General features: G+C 38.2%; 1 protein-coding gene across 5 annotated transcripts in view; it reads right to left on the reverse strand.

The window, feature by feature from the left end:
* WWC3 (WWC family member 3) overlaps window positions 1-23807 on the reverse strand; it is a 103142-nt gene that overhangs the window by 22930 nt on the left and 56405 nt on the right. For all 5 annotated transcript variants that reach the window (XM_074858832.1, XM_074858831.1, XM_074858830.1 and 2 more), the window contains exons 7-11: window positions 18515-18664; window positions 16371-16444; window positions 7032-7274; window positions 3754-3843; window positions 2039-2613 (exon numbers count right to left, since the gene is read on the reverse strand). In XM_074858832.1, the coding sequence (XP_074714933.1) occupies window positions 2039-2613; window positions 3754-3843; window positions 7032-7274; window positions 16371-16444; window positions 18515-18664 (1132 nt within the window). The remainder of the gene's footprint in view (window positions 1-2038; window positions 2614-3753; window positions 3844-7031; window positions 7275-16370; window positions 16445-18514; window positions 18665-23807) is intronic.

Genomic DNA, 23807 nt, shown 5'->3' on the forward strand with positions numbered 1-23807 from the left:
TCAGAAAGGTTAAACAAATTTTTCTTGAGCAATTGTTTTCAAATTCAAATATTTAAAAAAGAAAACCCCCAAACCAACAACTCAAAAAAAGACAGCCTGGCTACCTTTTAACCATAAATTCTCCCTTAAAAAGCATCACAAAGCACTCTGTTGTACACAGAGAAAAGTTGTAATCCCTGGATCAGGAGCTGGAGCTGGGTGCAGTGACATGTAGCACAGGCATGTTCTGCCAGAGGTTTTCAGAGAAACGTGAAATGTGTAGAAATGTGACAGAGAACGGAGAAAAAGAAAACCAAAGCAGGAATTTGACCCTCATCCTATTGCTCCCTAGGCCCTCAGACCAGGCCTTCACTTCTAGGAAACACATATGAGCTAAATATGAACTACTAACATAGTTTCACTCACCACAATGGGTGAAGACATACTGTGGTCTGATCTGAGGTTTAAAGAAAGCCTCAGGAAGCCTCTTCATGGCACTAATTTAAGCACAAGCTTACATGTTGGTCTCTGGAATTCTGTTTATTTTGGTCTGAAAGCTGCAATATGGGCACTAGAAATGTTTACATCTAGTAAATGTAAATTCTGCAGCAGTATCTTCAGGCAATGCTAGCTGCATTAAGAAAAGTAGGTGAGTCTAGACTCAAATGCTGTTTCAGCAATACTGGCTTTTTACCACAGTGGTGACATTTTCTCTTCAAAAATAAAAAGCTGAAATCTTTTCCTTAGACACTGTCAATGTTCCTTCTCATTATCACTTGACAAATAAGATTTTAGTAAGATAACATGATACACTCTTTAGTTATATTTCACATTACTCCTGATGTTGTAAGTCCTGAATGCAACATTCTATGCAATTGCTAACACAGAATTCTAGATACAGAAATGGGATGGGAATTACAATCTTTAATATTAAAAATATTCTCCAAAAGCCCTTCTCTACTGGTATGGTTTTATTAGAAATACAAGCAAGCCAACATCATCATGAAGTAGAATACTCTTTCACTTTGACAGCAGTTCTTCGTCTGACTGATGAAAACAGGAAAAGAAATTTCTCGTGTGCCTGTATGCTCAGGTTTTTAAATTTCTTTTGTTCTTTAAAAAGGATTCTGTTTCCTCTTTTGATCTTTCTAATTTGTTTCTCACCTGTAGTGCCTCAGAAGATTCCACCAACGAAAGCTAAAGCAAGTCCATAAACTTCATAGTCAAGCAGGAAAAGAAAACTCAACAGTATTTGTGCCATGGTAACTGCACACATTGCTCCTCTGCGATCACAGAGCACAGGTTCTCCCAGACAACCACTCAAGTGGATCCTTAACTTCTCACACACCCCCTACAAAAGATGCTCTTTGGCTGACGAAGCACTCTACTCATGAGCACAGTGCACCATGCACTCATGACTGCCATGCACTGTGGCTTCTGCTCCATCGCAGAACTCGGAGATGGGAACCTGGTCTGGGGTGTGTATGAATTCAGCATGGAGTCAGCCAGCCTTCAAGCACTGTTGGCAGCATCACCTCATGCCTGGTGTTGTGGTTGGGGGGCGGGGGGGGGAGTGGGGTGGTTTGGGGGTAGGTTGTTGGGTTTTTTTCCTATCTCCCCTGGGTTTGTGTTGCTCTAAATTATCAGAATAATGGCAATATGGGCACAACTGGGGGCCTCAGAAGTAACTAAACCATGCTTTTTTTTTTTACTAATTACCAATCCAAGACCAAAATATTTATTCCTTTGTGCACCACCCTCCAAAGAATGTCTATATTTCATTCCCTTTCTTCCACCCAATTCACCACTATTTTAAGATCTATTTACAAGGATTTCTCTACTCTTTCACCTCTTTGATCTGAATCTAAAGTTTGGAGTTTTGTTGGGGGTTTTTTTTGGGTGGTTGGTTTTTTTTTCAGCTAACACCTACCATGTAATTTTTAACTGATGGAAGTAAAATAAGCCAAACTGAGGAACAATCTCTGCCATGCTAGTATGCTTAGGTCTGTGTGACATTTTCTGTAATAATGTGACAAAACAATAATGTCCAGAAACTCACCTCCACCAGTTTGGACAGCAGTCAGTTGTGGTCCCATTTCTCGCAGTCCTTCATTGTCCACAGGGTAAGTGGATGTCTGAGATGAGCTTGTTCCTTGTGTATCATCATCACCCAGCGCTGCGGTCTGAGGCCTGAGCATTTCCAGGGCTCCTATGCTTGCCATCTCCTCAAAGCCTTCTGACATCTGAGCCAAGGGAGAATCTCGAGATGCAGAGAGAAATGGGGTATCCAGAGGCGAGCTTGGAGGGGACAATGATGACAAGGAGGACCGCGATGACAGGGACGCCAGGGACTGCGGAGTATCCAGAGACCTCCGCTGCTTATTGAAATTCGAATGTCCAGTGGGATCAGCATATGGCACATCCTTTGTGAGAGACTCAAAGGGAATGATGTCAAAGCGTAAATGCTGCCCGTAGTCTGTAACGCTGTCTGATTTGTCATACTGCGGAAGTCCATAGATGTCCGTAAAGCTGACTGAGCTGAGGGAGCCTCTGCTGGAGGCCAAGGATCCTCGACTGGAGGCCAAGGATCCCCTGCTGCTGCCAGACGACATTGTGAGGGTGCTAGCCGACAGACTACGGCAGGCAAAGAAAGAGAAAACAAAGAAGGCCCATTCAAATATAATCAGGAACACCAGCGCAGACGTAAAAACCTCAATCCAGGTTACACAAGCAATTTTACATGTGTTCAGTACGGTTGACATAGAGAGATGATTTGGCATTTTAAGGTCTAGCTCACATCTCTTGCCCTGGTCTCAAGAACAACATTACTGGAACAGTGCAAGTGGCAACCAAATCAGGACCAAGTTCCTGAAGTCATATGGTCCAACAAGACAAGCCTATCCTTTCCTCCAACGTGTAAGCAGCCACACTTTAGCAGAAAAGAGGCCAGAGCAGGATCTCGATCGTTGGACTCGATGTAAAGCCAGGAAGGGTAGATTACCATGATCCAGCTTGAATTTACGTTAATGATGGGTCATAAACATATCAGGGATAAGAAGTGCGAAGGGATTTGAAAAGTCCTAACAAACTGCTATGTAAACCTCACTCTCACAGGTTTTTCCAGTGCAAAATAAAAAGACTTTAGGATTAATTCTATTCCAGTTCATCTTACCACTCTCAGACAGTTAGGGAGAGAAGAATGTAAGTGACGGAGAGAGATGAAGTGAGAGACAGCAGGAAGTGAGCTTTTGATGTTGGCGTGGTGTTGAGCTGAGGAATCCCCAAGAGCTGCATCTAAAAAGGCAGCTGCGAGTGTGAATATGTAAAACATTCTGGGCTTCTGTGTGGGTCTTAGCACATTCTCATATTTAAATGGCAAAATTTTGTCATCTCACCAGGGATCAAAAACCTCTCCTTTGGAAAAGGTATTAAAATATTAAAACCTCACAGAACTTAAAAGAATGTTATCTTCACAGTAGTAAAATTGTAACAATATTGCAATGGGTTTTAAGTGCATATCTTCTTTTAAAAAAATTAGGTAACATATAAAATTCCCAAATACACATAATAATCTAGCCCAAGTAGCGATCACTAATACTATTTATAAAACCATCCAAATCATCACATTCCATAGACCAAACTCTGTAAATTTAGTAAAAAATTGATTTACTTAGCACACATACATAAAAGTATTAAAAGGTAAACTTTAGGGATTATTAATATTCTTCTCTGCTACAGTTAAACTTCAAAACCTGCTGGTTTTACCTAACTCACCTTTTTAACTGGGAGTGTAAATATGAGGTTAAACGCGTAGCTTCTTCTAGTTGCATAAGCAAACAATTTCTCTTTTCCTGTAACAGTATCCTATAATTAAACAGATACATATTACTATTTTTCTTCATTACAGTAGTGCTCAAGAAGTGCTAGGAGCTTTCCCAGTACAGAAAAATATTGCATCGCAGTCTGGCATATAAAAAGAAGTTTCACTGTTTAATGAAATGTTTTAAGTTACGCAGCTCATACGCAGTGATGGTAATTCCAGCAAGAACACAAGAACCAAGACTCCAGCAGAATTCCCAGACAAGAAAAGTAATTGAGGCACAATGTAAGAGTCATGATGCTGAAAATAAATTGCAGCAATTAGCAAAGTCATAAAAAGTCCTAAGTAAAAACATCAGACTGTACAAAATATTTTTTTTCCCTTACATCAACCTGATTGTGCCAGTAAAATACAGAGAACTACTATGACTTTCATCGCCTTGGCAGGAAAAAAATATTCTAAATAGCCCTATTATCCAAGCTAATTAGTGTCAAATTTCAAAGACTAAACCAAAATTTTGGAGGACTTCTGTTAAGCAGTAACCATAAAACTCAACTTTAAGCTCTAATTCTAGGTGTTTCAAGTACATTTATATATCATATTTAAGCAAGTGATACAGCATTTTGAATACTAAGCTGTGACAAAAATCTCTTGCTGCAACTTATTTTTTGCCCATTCTAATAACAAGCAGCTGAACTACTCAGTACCACTGTGACAACACAAATGGAATGTACCTATAATGCTGTCAGTCTCTTACACCTACAAGATACTTTAAATTCTGTATTCTGACGTTATTAAAACTTCAAAGAACAGATTTTATCTATTGATACCACATTTATTCTTTTCCTAAAGCCAGAATTGTAAGTATTCCTGGTGTATTGTTTTTCCAAGCCCAATCACTGAACTTCAAAATAAAATCAGGGTGGTGATCTGTTTTGTATTGTGCACTTGTACGTTCAGGAAAGTTACTGCTCCACCTCTGCATTCACAAATTGGGATTCTGACAGAGAGTTTGAAGAAAGCAGACCAAAACTATTTGAGTGCTTCAGACCTTCCTCAACTACAAAGACAGCTATTACAATTCAACATGTTAATGGGCAAGATAAAAGAGGTATCAACAAAAAGGGAGTCCTTCTGGATAAAACAAACTGGCAGCATTGGTTTCAATAAACTTTGGATGGTTAAGATATTAAAAAAAAAAAAATGTCTTTCTTAGCAGTAAAAACATAAATCTCTCAACTTCTTTGGCCTCCAACTTCATCAATTCATATGCTGGCAAGGGGCTGTAGCGCTACACTCCAGCAACCCCACTGCCCTCTGAGGAGGCTCCCTTCATTGCAACCACACAGCAGACGCTGCACACCCAAGCGCATGCAACGCTGAAGCTTTTCTCCTGCTTCTGTGGACCCCAGACCAGGTTAACCAAGTAGCACAAGGAAGGCTGCAGCTCAACTATGTAAACTTCCATGACAAAGGCACCGCACACAGGAACCAAAAGAAAAAGACAAATGGATGCAAGAAACTTAACTGATTTAAAAGCTTACAGGGGAAAGGAGTATCCACACCGTCTAGTTTAAAAAACAAACTTGAGAACCTACACTCCACAGTCATCAGTGCTGTAAGGTAGGAACCTGCGCTAAAGGACAAGAGATGCCTCCAACTAAGGCTGCCAGCCAATCTTAAAAAAAACCCACACCAAAAACCAAACAGGAAAAAATAACAAAGAACCCCACCTCTGTCATACAGATTTTAAGTTAGTTCTGATCTGCGCATAACTCACTGCCTTTAAAACTCAGTAACAGAACAGAACTGGTAATTATTTAAAGAGGAAACTTTTTTGTATTGCACGATTAGGAGAAAGTGGAAATAGAAAAGCAGAACTAGGAATGGTTTTGGTTGTTCCTGAGCCTGAAACAAACAAATAAATTAGGGCTAGTAATAGTTAATCTTTCCTCCAATTTGTTATACAAAAATAGAGTGCCCTTCAATATTATTCTAACTTCTACTCAACTTTTTGCTAGCATTTGAAATATCAAGTATCACACTGGAACGCTGGTTTCCACAGCATGAACTACATGGAAAAATAGCTTGGCCTTCCTGCCAACATACTATGCACTACCTAACATGAGAGCCCAAAACCAACAAATAAAACTTACTACACTGCAGTGTAAAGTGAACTCCCTTTTTTGTCAGTTTAAGCTGGAAAGCCAATGTAACGATATTGCAAAAACGGCAAAATATATAACACTGAACTGTAGGTTGGCTGTGAATTGTCTATTTATTGCCCGAATTTACTGTCTGAAGTAAGTCTTTTCAGAGGAACTGAAGTTCGCAAAATTTGTATATGGATGTCACTTCCAAATATTTTAAAAGTGTCTAATTATGTGAATATTAACCATTACACAGATCACATTAAAGCTGGTTCACATAGTTTTCCTCAAATGTCAAACCTGGGTTTTTCCCACTATTTAAGAGAATTAAGTCTGGGAAACAAGAACAAGCACTTTCTCGCTTTCACTGGAAGCAGTCTATGGTGACAAGAAGAGGTTTTGTCCATTTCTTTGGCTACAGGAAAAACTGGGCACCTTTGAAATAACCACAGTGTTTCCATTAATATGTTTTGGGGGTTGTTTGTTTTTACATATAATTTTATATTTAATTTAAGTTTTCAAGAATGACTCTGATTACTGTGTTCTCTGAATGTCAGAGCTGGGATGTGCTCCCACTGCTGAGATTGCAAATTAAAAGGAAAAATTGCATACAAAAGGCAGTAAAAACATCAGCATTTCACTTTCCCGTTACAAGGCAGAAACCAAATATAGGAAAGGATCTTTGTTCTGATGCTTTTGGAGTTGACTATTACTCCACTGCAAAATAACAGAAAAATCTTTCACTATCCAGGGGCTGTTATTCAGGTCCCTATTATCAGACAATATCAATCAAGACTTCTTCCAAGCATCTTTTATGACTCTATTCTGATCTCTCCTTCCTATTCATACTTTTTAGATGAATGAAAAGAGAACCAACTAGTTGCCATCACTCTTAACTCTCATTCAGAAAGCTTCAAGACAGATAGCATTAAATAATGGCAGTCAGGAGCAGTCTCTTTTTTGAAGGCAAATTACTAATTTATTTTTTTTTGTTTCTCAAACACAGTGAAATTCCCTACTCTTCCTTTTGAAGCTACCTATATGGATTACAGTAGATGAGAAAACAATTTATGTTCTCAAACCTTTCAGTGGCCCCATGAGCAGATGTTGCTCGAGCCCGTTGAATTTCATCCTCCAAGCGTCTTTTCTCTTCCTCCAAACGTGCAATGTCTTCTGGGGATCGTCTCTGCTGACTGATGAGCTGCAACTCCTGAAGAAGAGCCTCCTTCTCTTTGATGAGCTGAAGACGGTCCCTGTCCGCTTCAGCCATTCCTGGCCAAGATTCATTGTCTAGCAAGGCCAGCTGCTGTTGTATATTTGAAACTCTTTAAAAGAGGATAAATATGTTTCAAAATGTAGAAGAGACAAAGATGAAGACAATTAAGAGGAAAAATACCAAAAGGTGAAGCCTGGTGACTTCTGGAACTTTTTTTCTTCTAAATTTCAAAACAAGAAAATTTAGAGGGGTTTGAAAGGATTGTTTTTTTCTGGTTTTTGGGGTGGTGCTGTTTTGTTTTGTGTATTTTTAAAACTAAAGAACTGCAAGTGCTCCTAAGTGTGTAGTTGTATAAGAACTACAGTGCATTTATCTATCACATGGACAATATCTGTCTTCACAGCTTTCTCATTTTGTAATAAATCAATATTTTAGAGCTCTTGAGTTTGCTGCCTGTACAGCTGATGAAGTTGAACATCCTTTCATTCCTCATTCTTCCACTATCAGATCTTAACTCGGAATTTCAAAAGTGCAGCGAGAAGTTGAAGGGAATGAAGGGGAGATGCTTATCTAGTGACAACAGGGCCATATATTCACGTCCCACCTATTAGAGGAATGGTTCAAGGGGCTGAAAATATTAGGCAGCCCTGACTGACAACAAAATTTTAAGAATAAATAAGCTGTCAGTGAAACAAAAACATAGGTCTGGGAAAAAAGATTTACTGGTTACAAAACACAGGTGGCTTTAGATGGATCCATCATCAAATCAAGCAATTACATAAGCTAATTTGGGGGTTTTTTGTAGCAGGCTTTATAGTCAAAAGCAGTGTCCCTTATTCTCAATATGCTGAACGACTACACAAAACAACAGTTGTAAGAATAATTCCACAGTTGACATTTTAAGAAAATGTTCTGCTAAAACCGCATTTTGAACTCGTATAAATACTACAAAGAACCCTAAAGCTAGAAACGTCACAAATGTTTCCTTTGGCAAAATCAATAGGTACGTAAGCATAACAGGGAGAACACTCTCTTACGGATAGGTATTTATGCTTGTCTTCCAATGGGCAATTTAGGCACTTTAGAATGTTACAGTTAAAATGAAGAGTAAATAAGAGAAAAATCTAGCTTTCTGATTTTTGAACATTTGAAAGTAAAGAACTGTACAACCTTTATGCAGTTGCACACCTCAGTTTCATCTTCACTTTGAAATGGTAGCATTCAAAATTCAGTGCACCATAAAATATTATCGCCCTTTAGATAAAAGCACATTTAAAATCGGCTATAAAAGTGGGATATGCATTCATTCTTTTGGTAAGTTAGTTAAAGTAATATTTTTTTTTCCCCAAGATATCTAGTAAGAAAGAAAAGATAACAACAAACAAAGCAAGGTAAAAGCATTAACAAACAGAAGATCCACAGTGGAATAACATGTGTTTAACAATAAAAGAAAAGGCATAGACATGACAAAGGTAAGGTTTTCTCCATCTGAAAACAAAACCTCCTGCAATGTTTATTTCATACTGACATCTGGAATGTATTTGGCCATCTATTATCAAGGGAAGGGAAATAAAGTATTGATATAAGTCATTTCGCAATGATGGCATTCATATATGAATAGGAATTTTACGGTGAATTTTGTCAAATATATTTTTTCCTCCCCTTAGATTTCATTTACAGCAAGTAAAGAACTTGGGTATTATGTTACATTTTAGTCTGAAGGAGAATACTTTATTCAAGCCCTTCAATACCATTTCTTCCTCCTTGCATTAATAACCAAATTCTAGCCAATAGCTACTGAAAGCACCATTGTGAATCAATACATATAGTCTACATATTTTATGCCTCAGCTATTGTGCATGAATTCCAGATGCAGCTTCCTGAAGAACACCTCGCCCCATTGACCAAATGTCAGGGCCAGGAAGGGCGAGCAGAGTCAGAACCCCTCCTCTCCCCCACCCCAGCTGCTATGCTATTAAAGATTCAGTAAACACTCCTGAAGGCCTATACAGCTTGATTTTCAAGTGTTCAGTGCCAAATGAAACAAATGGGGACTCAGGTCCTTTCAACAGAATTACAGAATTCAGGTACAGTTGAGTTATCATATCTTGATAAGCGAGCGTGAGATGAGCCCTGACAATGTATTTGAGTGACCATGTTCATAAACTCTTACACAGCTTGTGGATGAAAGAAGGTAAGATGTATCTGGTGAAGCCTCTGGCTTGTTTTATAAGATAGCTGAAGGACTGACCCTCTCCATTTTTAACACTCACAATTGTTTTGCTAGTTATTTTTCTAATGCAGGGTGAGCTGGTTAAGAAGCTGACCATAAGAGCAAATAAATGCTAATGCAGACAACAAGGAAGAGAGGAGTACCAGAAGGTAAGAGGGGAAGGTGGGGTCCCCCCTTTCAGCGCTAGTTAACCACTGAATCTGCTCAGCTGTAGAGTATAACACATCCTCAATACAAGTGGTTTTAATTTGGACTCTTGAGCTTGCTGAGAGCACATAACTCCCTTTGTGCATGACATTCCAGTTTAAAGTTTAGTTTTTCCCCTCAATTTTTGTTATGATGATGCTCTGAAAGTAGGAAGTTGTCATGTAGTAACTTAATTATACTGTTATTAAAGAGAAAGGGACTGCTGTGGACAAGGTTTGTATCACTGAAGAGTTCCAAAATCCAAAAATACCTATATTTACTTTGACTCCCTTTAAACTCTTAGCATTTCAGTTGGCACCTCTTGTCCCTATGTTTTCCCTTTAAGCAAAGAAAAAGAATTTGAAAAACACTACATAATGCAAGAATCTGTTGGGAGAGGAACTTCAGCACCAATAAGCCAGTTTTCTGCAACGTGTATTTTCTGCAAATGAACTGAAGTTTCTGGGGAATTTTGTTGCTCGCTTTCCACTGAGGACTCCCTCTGTATGGCAAGTTGTTCCAAAAAGCTACCAGTGATAAACTTTTTAAAATTGATCTCCGTGGCTAGAAAACATCCCTAAGGCTTTTACAGTCTCACTCACTCAAACCTAAGAAAATATCTGAGAAGTCGTGTTAATTCTGATAAAAACATAATAAAAAATCCTCTTAAGCATGTTCCTTAATTGGAATTTGTTTTCTCCCAACACAAGCTTTTCTTCCCAGTGACAATAAATGCATAAATAAGCAATTTCACTGTACTTGTCCATGCCAGATTTTATACCTATACTACACTAGCCATTCTCACTGCTAGTATGTTACAAAAAAGTGGCTGTTTGGCATTTTCAGATTCAGTGCATATATTCACCTACCTTAAACACCCACTTAAATAAATCAGTTACTTGACATAAATGGCAATTTAAAGGAAAAAAAAATTTAGGATCCTTTATGAAGCCTCTGGTTTTTAAACACATTTTTCCTTCCTACTGGGTATTTTAAGATACTACTTCTTCAGTATAAGTTACTGTAAAACAGTAATTTTATCTGGCCTAATGCCAGATACTGAGGTTTCTACTGATATGGCAATTTAACATATTCCTGGGGAAAAAACAGTTAATTTTGAGCCATCAACATTCCAGGCATTTTGCCCATTCCCATCCTTGCATAACAAGTGCTGAGGAGCTTGCATTCCACGCTCGAGTAGGTGGTATCAAATGACTGGTTTCCTAGGTAGGCAGACCAACTCGCTGCTTATTTCAGTATTTAAAAATTTCAAATGGAGATGAATATAACAGCTCCTGTTAAGCAGAAAAGCAGGAGGGGCACAGATGGGATGACAAAGGTTTAACCTGGTGATCTTAAGTAAACACTGATTCGAAATAGCAAACTTGCCCTGAAAGGCCACACCAATGTAACTAGAATGATGCCTAGCCCAAGATAATGTAGACAATAGCATGAGGGTGAAGATCAGTACAGCCAGTAGTTTACTACACAAACTACATCATGGGGGCAAAAAACCATGTATTTTCAGAATTTACAGCATGTCTGAATCATTATATATCTACACAGACCCTCCCTAGACAAAGTAGGTCAACCTTTCCATCATTGGAAATATCTAGGGAACCTAAAATCCTGTTAGTGACTAGAACCTCATTTTCAAGACTGCTATCTGATCCCAGCACTAATGAAATTATACTGTTGAGCTCAAGAACATTTCTGTTTAAAGAGGTTATTTATTAAAATACAGTATAAGAAGGGAGATTGATCACTTTTTGTGAAAGGGTCTGATTTACAACTACAGTTAAGCCCACATTTAGAGCATTACTCAGATTATGAACAAGACAGGTGTCTTGGGGAGGGAAATACTCTGAAGGAATACAAAGGTCCTAACACATGCTCATAAAAGGGACAAATTATCCCATAGCTGGCACTTCCTAACCTACAAACTCTCGTCTTTCCAGCTTAAACAAGTTCTTCGAACTTTGAATTTTCCAAGGAAAAAACCCAATACTACCCTACATTTAAATGCCTAGACTTCTGGGTAAGATATTAGACTACTCTACAGCTAAGGTCTCTGTTACCTGAGAAATGGGAAGACCAGTGGGGATAAAGAAAAAATTCCAGTTATGATTTGGAGGAGAATGGTGGCTTAAGATCACACAAATATGCGGAGGCAATCAACATAAATCAGCTCATCTTATTCCTTTCCTTAGGCTTACAATTGGACCCAGTTCTCTGCCACTTCAGGTAACAGGGAACTTCTCCCATGTGCAATACCCAAAGGAGGTGGTTGTGGGACTGAAGACACATAATGAAGGGTGTTAGAACTTGGTGATTTCTGGTATTTACAGACCCTGTTGGGAGTAGATTATGATTTATGTCCAAAAAGGGGAAGGCTAGAGAAAGGGGAAGAAAGAAATGGAAAGAACAAGAAGCTGGGGAACTCAGCCAAATGCTCACAAAATTTCTCCACTGTGTCTGCTTTGGCTGTTCCTGCAAGTATGTGCCACTGTGGCTTTGGCGGACAACACGAGTACGCTCTGTAGAATATCCAGCCTTCCTGGCAGCCCAATTCAATAACAAGGAGGTCTTAAATTGGCTTAAGACATTCACGAAACCTAGAGTCCACTAGCATTTTGCATATAAAATTAGGTATTCACCTTTAGGAAAACTGCAAAGCTTGCTAAAACCAGTGGAGGAGAGGAATTAGTATTTTCCCCAATTCACAGGTAAACTGGTATAATGAAAACTTTAAAGACAGTTCAAGTGCATGGCTCATCTCCCTTTATAACCCAGAGAAAGTTTTATGTTTAAAAACTGACACTAGGAGATTCAGGTTTAGCTGACACGCCCAAGCCAGATATTGATGTGGTATCAAATTACTTCATCTCTAAATCAGATTTTCAGATTAGTTTAGCAGAATAAAGCATACAAATCCACTGAATTTCACTAGAAATTAGGCAATTACACCTTGAAACCTGCCTACACAAGATAAATTTTAACAGGAAAATACTTGACTACATTACTGTATCAGTACTGGAATGTTGCTATCGATATGCAACCAACATGTATTTTGTCAGTACAAGCACAAATTGCACTAACACTTCTGCTAATGCTTTTAAAAGCCCAACTGAAAATTAATTTTGGTAATGAGACAACAAGTTAACAACAAGGTAACTATTCAGCAACTATACTGAAAAGAAAGAAGTAACATTCTTAAAGTGAATGTAAGCATAGCTGAGGGGGCGGCTTTTTCAATGCTAAAATAAACCTGTTGACAACCACTGTATGATTTAAACAATTGAAAAAGTAACATCTTTGAATTCAAATTTATAGAATAAACAAATTACTGCTTTTGCACCCAAATTAGATAAGCTGGTTGAAGATGCTTGGATATATTAGCTCATTAAAAATCAGCTACCATAAAACTGGATTATTAAAAAAAAAAAAAAAAAAAAACCAAAAATCAAACAAACCACAGGTAAGAATTTTGGTGCTTCTTATTGGAGGGATCATTTTTCATGTGTTGATTAATACACTTCATAGGATATGAGGCACTGCAGAAATGACATTTCATTATAATTTGCTAATACACTTCATGTAGTCATTATACTGAACTGCACAACTTAAAGAGTTATCAAAGAAAAACAATTTGCTTTTGATTTCTCTTTCTATGAAACAGTCTATTCAGAAAAGTGCTTGAGGGGTACACTTTCCAGTGTGCAAATGCTTTCATGAGAGGTGGTCTCACTGAAATAGCAACTGAAACTAAAAACGGTATTTATCCAGGCAGCTTGGGGCTGTCTATTCAAAAAGACCATCCTCCCTCCCTCCTGCTTCTCTGGAGGGCCACACTGACAGATCTGAGAGAAGAAATTTCATGGAAATAAGGTACAGTTTATTTTAAAATAATGGGGGGGGGGGAAGAGTAAAAAGCAGAAGATAAGTGATTGCACCTCCCTTCAGTATGATTGGCGAGTTAAAAAGTAGAATTTACACGCCTCCTCCCAGAGCCTGGATCAGACACAGGAGTGAAGACCTCTTCCCCAGCATACTGACGATGTCAGAACCCACAACTCATAACATCTGAAATACTCATGGGAAAAATTAAATTGCAAATTATCCAACTTCCTTCCAGTGGGAAACTGAAGGGGAAAAAAAAAAAAGCTATGCGAATGTCTTAATTTATGCAAAGGCCAAACCACTCAGTAGTTAGAGAGATTTTTGAAGGAGGAATTAAAATCAAATTATCTTTTATGAGGGAAGAGAGCTATTTTGGGAGTATAAGTCAACTTTTCTACTATCACTGGGTGTCATCTCCGGAATCTGTCAAGATAGTTCATTCAGAAATCCCAACACTGCATTTTCGTGCTCAGACACCATATACAGAGAACATATTTTTATTTTTAAAAACTTCTTTACTAAACATGGCAAATATTCTGCCCATATCTAGAGCTGTATGATCTTCTGACTAGATTCATAAGAGTGACTAAAATGCAACATGTTGCTTTTCAGTTTGTGGGGCTTTTTTCCTGCTTTCCTTTAAGGGAAGACTTACTTTTCTCCTACAGTGTATTTTAAAAGTCTCCCATTAAAACTTGGAAATAAGACAGTTTGTCTGTTCTACTTATATAGTAAATGCTTCCACACCCTGTTTGACAAGCAAGTAGTCATAATATACGGCTTTACAGTTGTGACATACTGTAGCATTTTAATTTTCTACTTTGTAGATTTTAATCCATCGCAGCACATTCCGTCACCCACACTGTGCAGTAACAGTAGATATTTCAGCAGCCAAGGGAGAACGAACGCAAAGATATTTAGTAGAGACAAAAGCCCTACAGAAATGCCAGCAAGCTAAGGGGAAGGAATGCATGATAAATGAAGAATGCAACCACAGAGATAACTGGTAGGGGCAATGAGCTTTGTGCAGTTCCACTCAAAAGCTGAAAGCTGATTACTTCCGTACAACATACTGGGCAGAATAAGGCTACTATTTTAAAGCAAGTAACATGCTTTTGCTAAATAACGGACCATTGTCAGAGCTGCTATCCTGGGACAGCAAAACTACCCTTTACTGCAATTACTATTCTCTAGTCGGAAGATTAGTCACCCAGATTTTCTACACTTAATTAACATCAAACTTCAGCTTACTTCTGATGTTCAGAAATACTGCATTCCATGCATAAACAAATGTTTGGCACTTCCAGTTGAGAAATGCTTTTGCTACTAAAAAAAAAATCCACCAACAAAAAAATCCCACCACTCTATCCTTCCCTGCAGTAACATACAAGAATAGAATTGTTTTGAAAAACACATAGAAAAGGTATGTCAGAAAACTGAACTAAAAGCATTTAATACAATCTTCACAGCACCAGTGGCTCTGCTAAACTAAACAGTATAAAACTATATTCTATCCTACTTCTTTCAGCAACTGTCATGAACCCCTAAATTATCACTGGACTATTAAGTGCTAAGGGTTAAGCCTGTGACCAAACAGGACACTGACAGGTTTTTGTTTTGCTAACCTTTATTAGGTATTCACATGCATTATTTTACAATGCAGACTTTCATTCCAGTTTCAAATCCTGAAGATTTAGCTAAGTATCTCTAACATGCTTGCACCAATTAAAATTTTTTTTAAAGCCTGTATTGCATCCAAATGTGGGTAAATCTTCCAAGAACAACAAAATGGGGAATCGCCTATAAAGCTTCCAATCCCTGCCAAGACATATGCCAGCATTATGGTTTCCCCCCCAAAAAGCCACCATAATGTGAAAAAAAAGAGGCAAAAGTATTGAACTTTTTTTAAACTCTTGTTCCAAGAGGTGTAAAAAAAATGGCAAAATAGACAAAGTTGAAAAGAAAAAAAAGAAAAATTCTAACTTAAAAAAATTAAAACCCTAACATTTTCTAAGTTAACTATACAGAATCTTTTAAGTGTCAATTTTAATAAAAGAATGTTCTATCAGCACAAATTAAAATAATCATAAGTGCATAAAATTAGTGTGTTCAAGTCATCATCTATCTATACCTACACTGCTGTTCTGAATATGTGTAAATAGTTCAAAAACAATGAGATTAAATGAGGACCCATTAAACTATACTCATAGATAGTATTTTTAAAATAGTATTAAATAATTACTTTTACAAAGCCATGAAGAAACACTGCAGGACTGACCTTCACAAAAGAAATACTTATGATAAGTAATTAGATTGAAGGACTCAGTGAAGAATTAATCTATTTCAAGAATTACTTTTTCTAAATTTATACCAGATTCCCCCCCCCCCCCCCCCCCATCTCAACATTGATTTTTATGTACCCTTTTGTTCAGCTCTGAACATCTTCATTTATCTCACAGGCAGTTCTGCATTCTTTCTTCACACTCTGTTCATGACTTCAGCACACTGAACTTAGTACATTCAGAGCTTTGCATACCTGTGTTCTGACAGACCAGGCTGATAAGTGTAAATCTAAAGACTGTTTATATTGAGGTTTGAGAAGAAGGGGGGAAAAAAAAATGTAAAACAGTTCAATTAAACTACTGCAATTTTGTGTTTATACAAGTGTAGACAGGGCTGACATTTGACTTTATCTCTGCAAACAAATATAATAATCTTATGATAAAGTCTTAGGTTTACCTAAGCTTTTATTATCTGTGAACTACTCAATAGTACGCAAATTAGTCTTCCTAAAGACATTTCAGCTAGGAGGCTGGTTCCAGTTCTACTTTGAAAACTTTAATCAGGAGAGTAAAAATAAAACCCAACGAATTTATTTTTAATTACCTTTTCTTGGCCTCTTCATATTGCCAGTTCAGTCTTACTTTGTCTACAAGTCTTGTTTTGTCATCAAACCCAAACTTTTGCAGAGTTGAAGAACAAGGAGAGGGGGGAAAAAACAGAGGAAGAAATGAGATTTTAAAACGAATCTCACAATAAAGTGGTTAATTAGTCTCACTTACTGGACTCACTAAAAAACTTCAATGTTTTAAGAACATAACAAAAATCAATTTTATGCTTTAGAAATACAAAACTGGTTTATTGCTAAAAGTATAGAAGATAAATGAGCCCTTTCAATAAATTATGATCCTGGAAATCAAGGGTTAGCAAACAGAATCATTGATGGTCAAAGCTTTTCATCTTTATCCAAGCCTAACACAGAAAGAGTATTTTTAATTGAAATATTTTACTACTTGATACAGCTATTTTATGGATAGCTTAAGTAGAAGTAGTTCAGATCACATTCCCTGTACTGTGATGTGTTCCCCAGCACTTAAATCATTAGTGCATTTTAAACACTATTACAAAAACATCACCTGATCCTTGAACCAGTTGTAGAATGCTCATTTATGCTACAACTCCTACTGTATACAGCCCAGTTTCTACAGCAACTTCTCTCCATCTTGGAGCATCAGCAGTTCCCTTCTTCAGAAATCTGCGTACAGTCTAATATTTAAAACCCAAGTCAACCTATTTAAGTGTATTGCTGTACGTCTGGATTTCTCATCTAACTGCTGCTTTTGCTCTCTTCATCATCACACATGTAAAAAATCCATCTCTTTTTTACTCACATTCCACTACTAGTAATTCAGGAAAACAATTAACAAAATTGTATAATTTTATTTTCCTAACAAAAAAACTACACCTGATAAACACAATTTTCAGACTGTACTTGGCTTGTTTTGAATGGCACTCAATGTGTATTGTGTGAACGGGAAAATGCTATGTTCCTTTTCGTAATCTGTTTTGGAATTCAATAATCATATCCACCACCAGTCCAAAAAAATGACCTGCCAAAGGCACCATCTACCTAACGAACTGAAAGACTGCCTAGTGTTAGCTAAGTTTTCTTAGATGCTTTAGAAGTATATCTTCTTAAAAACACAGATTTCCTCTCCTGTAGAGGCCCTCTTGAGACATCCAACTTGGCAACTATCAGCAGTGAAAGAATACAATAGAGGAGAAATGGGATGATAAAAGCCTATGATTAGAGTTACATTGTTCAATAAAAACTTCTAACCAAATGTGGAGTAACATCCAAACTATAGTACTAACAAACTACAAACAGGTTGTCATCTTGCTTTGTCATCACTCTCATCCACAGAAGCTAATGTTTTACTGCTCAAGAACAGCTAGGCTGCCATAGCACTAGCGCGGGCCAAATTTTTATTATTTGGAATACACAATTTCATTCACACTGAACTATTCCGAAGGAGTGTTAATATGTTCTTCTCAAATACCGTATTTGAGCATGAAGGTATGACAGACTAGATCAGTTTTGTTAGTTTTACAGAAAAACACTTTGAGACTCTAACAAATATTTCTGTTGTCTCAGAGAAACAGAAATCTACCCTACATCTTTGATGTACATGAACAATGATGACAAGCATGATAAAACCAAGATTTTTTTTTAATAATTACTACTATCAGAATATTAACATCTCACACCATGGCACAATCAGATCTCTACTGCAACTTCAAGCTGGCTAAAGTGTTTTCCTCCTTCCTGCATCATTACAAGTATCAGTAAATCAGAGCTGGTGACATGAAGAGAAGAGGTCCGTGGACACCTCCACAAGAGCTGTTATTCAGAGATGAACCTGCGGTCACCAAAGTGGTGACGTGAGAAGTGCTCTGCCAGGCTGGCTGAGTCTGGGAGCTGATTTTACCTGTCACTGACCTGCGAGCACATTGCTACACCCCTGTGCCACGCTCAAGTAGCAGAACCACAATGCCCAGCACACATGAGCACTGCTCACACACTCTGGAAACAATAAGCAAACGCAACTCCCTTGCCACCAATATTGCTTTGGGTTTTTTGTTCTGCTACAGCCAACACCTCTTAAATCAAAACAGGAAATAACGATGTATCACTATAATACAAAAGCAGCTTATTCTCTACAGCAAATGTCTCAAATAGGAACACATACCTCTCCAGTGATGTCAGTCTGAGAACAAGCATCACAGTGTTGTTGAGGTAAACAGGAGTCGCTGAGAGAACCAGAATTGTGCTGGAGATCCTGCAGGGAATCTGTAATACAGCAGCTATTCCTGAATCCATCTGTTAACTTGGCCAGGCTCTACAGGAGAAGAGATTTTTAAAAAAATAAAATTAGAGAAACTGATTTTTGTAATTCTTTTACTAAAAGAAATCAAAGAAAAATTATATTTTAGAAATATGACAGGTAGGTTGCCTATAGAGAGCTATTTAGAGAAAGTAAAATTCATTAGTGTTACTAACATGCAGAAGCTTTGCTTTGAAATAAATCTCTCTTTTAAAAGATGCATCTAACAGTAAACAGATTTTAAATTATTTGTTTTAAATCTATGAATGTTTTAGCTTTTGTATGGCTTACAGATCTTTAAATCTAGCAGCTGTCATCTTTCAGGGTAACTGACAGGGAAGACAAATGTGATTCACCTGCCCTTTTGCCATCTTCTGTACAGGTTACATTCCTTAGCTGCTACTACTATCACATCCAACTTGATGAATACCTTTTATTGATTGTAGTTTTATGACAGCTGATTTCACCCTTGTGCTCTCTTACCCAAGGTTCACATAGTTAAGAGATATTTTATACTTTGGGTTAGGCATGGGACATCTCTGAGATGTCTAGACAATGAGACAAACTGTGAAGGTAAAGCAGAGACCTCAAGCAATCTTTAAGGGGAAAGGGGAGTAAGGGAGAATCACACAAAATAATAACAATAACTCATTTGATAGTACAAGCTTGGTTGGCAGGCTCTTAAATTTCCTTTTAAAAAAAAGAGAAAATTGTTAATATCACTTATTTTCTGATTGTACATTCTCTCTTTTTCAAAAATTACAGATAACATTAGTATCAATAACAAAACCACTGTGAAGGCTGTCATTTATAACAGAGACCCTAAGTATTATGTATCAAAAGAACATTAAAAAAAAGACATTAAAATAATTAAATTCTGTCCCCTCACCAGAAGATAAAGAACAATCAAATTATGTGAAAAAAATTATCATAAATTTGAAGAGCAATATCAATTTATAAATCATAACATAATCCAACTATTTGGTTCTAAAAATATACATAAAAACTCTAAAAACTGCTACTCCAGTGTCTAAACTACGGAATCACAGACAAATCTGAAGCACTGCATTAGGAAAAGGCTGGCCCTCAGGAATCTCAGTGACTCTGACAACTGGTGATTTGCAACAAGCCCCAGTTACTGTCCATTTCCAATTACCAGGAGATTTCTCAGTCTTCAAAGTGCAGTTTAAAAGGGATAATATACCAATGCTGCCTTTTCTTACAACAAATTCAACTAATGGAGTCAAGACGACAAACCTGTGCAACAGCAACTGGTTGCTGCTCACAAGAACAGCAAGACCACCTTGAAGACAAAGGCGTCCAGTTTGGGAGCCTAGAAAGCATCCATTGCAGCAGGCCTGAAACTAGCCAGAAAAAGCAGCTTTTTCTGGTCGCCTCCAGTTCCATCATACATGGTCCATCCCTTTGTTCTCATTCTATACCAGTCCCTCCCTCAGACCTACACCCACTAGATATGAAAAAGAGGGAAAATACCCAGCCTGGTGCAGGATGAACGAATGAGTGAGCTCCCTTTTCACAAGAGTGGGGGTTCTGTGCTCCTCCAGATCGCAGAGCAATGCCAGACATGCCATCAGCAGGACAAGGCTACTGCTACTTGCCTCCAGAAGCTCAATTTTTCTTGGGTCCCCCCAAAAAGCCAATTCTTCTGCCACCTCTGAATTGAACTGTGCCATGTTATTATGAAGGATAAACAAAATAGTTTCTTCTCAGTCCTGAGACAGCAAAAATCAATTTCAAGTTACACTGCTGAGAAGTCCCTAGTTAGTGTCCCTTTATCCTCCAAAGTGAACTGCTCCACGGCGTGGCAAAAAGAAAACCAGAGTGTCTTCCACTTTATGCAAATTGAAAATTGCAGACTCCTGTCTAACTCTCTTCTTCAAAAATCACTGGAAATCATCCAGTCCTGTCTGACTCCCACTGTATGGAGGCTCAAGATGGATCCCTAATGGGTTAGGAAATGGTTAGGAAATGGGATAGTAATTTCAAATCATAGCTACACAAACATCAAACACCTAACATGTCCTCTTTCCAGCAAAGCAGAGATAGTCACAATTTTCATAAACTTCTAGGAGTAATATCCTCCCCAGCTATATGGAGGAATCCATCTTTCATCTGGGGTTTATGACTGTTTATGGCAATCCCACAGAAACTGCCAAACCAACCTACTGTATGGATGTGAAGTTGTAGGCACACCAGTCCAGACCTATCCAGAAAGAGAGAAATGAGCAATGTCATTTCAGCACTGTCTGCTGCTATCTGGTTTGGGAGCTCTCTGCCACATACAATTTCAGTGCATTTCCTATCTAACCTACTTATTGTAAAGGAAAAAAAGGAAAGAAGGGGAAGGGGGAAGAAAGGAAAGAAGGGGAAGGGGGAAGAAAGGAAAGAAGGGGAAGGGGGAAGAAAGGAAAGAAGGGGAAGGGGGAAGAAAGGAAAGAAGGGGAAGGGGGAAGAAAGGAAAGAAGGGGAAGGGGGAAGAAAGGAAAGAAGGGGAAGGGGGAAGAAAGGAAAGAAGGGGAAGGGGGAAGAAAGGAAAGAAGGGGAAGGGGGAAGAAAGGAAAGAAGGGGAAGGGGGAAGAAAGGAAAGAAGGGGAAGGGGGAAGAAAGGAAAGAAGGGGAAGGGGGAAGAAAGGAAAGAAGGGGAAGGGGGAAGAAAGGAAAGAAGGGGAAGGGGGAAGAAAGGAAAGAAGGGGAAGGGGGAAGAAAGGAAAGAAGGGGAAGGGGGAAGAAAGGAAAGAAGGGGAAGGGGGAAGAAAGGAAAGAAGGGGAAGGGGGAAGAAAGGAAAGAAGGGGAAGGGGGAAGAAAGGAAAGAAGGGGAAGGGGGAAGAAAGGAAAGAAGGGGAAGGGGGAAGAAAGGAAAGAAGGGGAAGGGGGAAGAAAGGAAAGAAGGGGAAGGGGGAAGAAAGGAAAGAAGGGGAAGGGGGAAGAAAGGAAAGAAGGGGAAGGGGGAAGAAAGGAAAGAAGGGGAAGGGGGAAGAAAGGAAAGAAGGGGAAGGGGGAAGAAAGGAAAGAAGGGGAAGGGGGAAGAAAGGAAAGAAGGGGAAGGGGGAAGAAAGGAAAGAAAAAACCCACAAAACCCAAACTCCAATACTTCCTAAGGATAAAGGATAACATTTTAAAAGCATAGAATCATAGAATCATTCAGGTTGGAAAAGTCCCTTGGGATCATCGAGTCCAACCATCAGCCCTACTCTACAAAGTTCTCCCCTACACCATATCCCTCAGCATCTCATCTCATATGCACATACTGGAACAGAAACAAAAGTATGAACGGGATGGGGGGTGTCAGGGGAGAGAGACACACACTCTGCTTTCAGGAACCTAACCACGCACCTTGATTACTCAATCTTATATAAAAAGTTTGTCCACTTTTTTGGAGCAGTGACACTGCATATTTGGCTTTATTTGTAACCACAGCACCCAGTTTAAATCTGACCACCCTCTCCTTCCCTCATCAGCCTTCTCTCCCACACAACTCAATTCAATTACCATATTTCTATGACAGCTACAATTTTCCAAGCACCTACACAAGACTGAGTCACTTCTACTATGTTTAGTTCTGTTGCTTACACTGGCCAGATTTAAATTAAGAAATAGTAAGAAATTGTCTATTTCCTTTCTCTGAAATAAATCCCCATCTGTTTACACAATACTTCGGACTCCTCTATAAAAAGCTTTAAAAACAAAGTTTTTCGTAAGAAAGCTTGTCTTACCAACAATAGCTTTAAAATGTAGCATTTTCAAGGACAAAACAGTATCAAAATTGATAGGAAATTAAAAATCAAATTCTGAATTCATTCGGAAGATACTTAAACTAGACTTGCATTTCCTTGACAAAGCTAAATAAATCCATAACAATAATCTTCAACTAATTATAAAAAGGCAAAGCACAGAAAAGTTTGGTGACAACAAAAATATTTTTTTTTTGGTCAAAATTTTTAAAAATATCAAGCAGAAAGCTGGATATTTTTGCGGAGCACAGTAAGTTGGCAGAAATACACAATTTTTACACCCGTAGATCTTGTAAACTGTAGCATTTAATCCCTTATTACAATTGCAACAAAACGTGCAGAACTCATTTGCACACTAGGCTTGTGTGGAACAACTATTTTCTAGATTCTCCCGGATTATATGTCTATTATTGGATGCTATCACAACAGATTGTCATTAATTACAAAAATGATACTTCCTAGACTGAGATTTCCTGTATGTAATGTATACATATGAAGAAAGATGGCAACGCTTTTTATTTTCGCTTCTGTCTCGTGCAACCTTTACATTCTGGTGCTCTCAGCATTGCCCGATCCTTGATGCTAAGCTTGATCCTAGACTTCTAACTCCCTCAACACTGTATTTAAAGTAACTGCAAGTGCACTTGAAGTTGGTTTAACAGATATGATTTTCAAGACATCTCAATGTTTACAGCTGGATTTAGTGCCATTGAGGACTGAAAATGTAAGGAAAAGGAGGGGAGACAGTCTAGTGGGGAAGTCAGAAACAAGGCCAGTAGTTAAGCTGCACCAAGATCTCACACAGGAGTCTTTAAATTACCAGATAGTTTCCTAAAATGTGCGTCACAGCATTCATGAAGAACTGCCTTTCTAATCATTTCTTGCTAGCTAGGCATATGGAGGACTGAGAATCACTTTAAAACTTGGCCAACACAAAATATCAAATATGTTAAAAGTTGCCAAGGCAGAAACTTTTCGTAGTGACTTAAGCGTTCTGTCTACTTCAACAAGGATTTGTGATCCATCAGCTGACCTTTGGGTAATGCTTTGGAGACTGAATAATTGTATAACTATGGAAATTCATTGTATGTAGATTACAAGCTACCCATATCATTTACCAATTAAAAAAAAACCCCAAACCAGTGAAACACTACTGCAGAGAAAACTGAAAGAAAAAGTTTGAATGGCAATAGTAATTTAGTACAGTGCCAAAAATTTAGGTAACAAAGACGCCTTTTTCCATATAGCAGTTTGAAGAGTGGGTGAAGAGAATTGTCCTTGTCACCCCTCTGTATGCGCAGCCTATTTGGGCAAGTCTACACTGAAGTCCCTGTGGTGGCAGAGGCTCGTGGCTCTTTGATCAAGCTCCCATCACATTAATAAAGCAGACACAGCAACTGAGAGC

Source organism: Strix uralensis, chromosome 2 (assembly GCF_047716275.1).
Source record: "Strix uralensis isolate ZFMK-TIS-50842 chromosome 2, bStrUra1, whole genome shotgun sequence".
Classification (NCBI taxonomy): Eukaryota; Metazoa; Chordata; class Aves; order Strigiformes; family Strigidae; genus Strix; species Strix uralensis.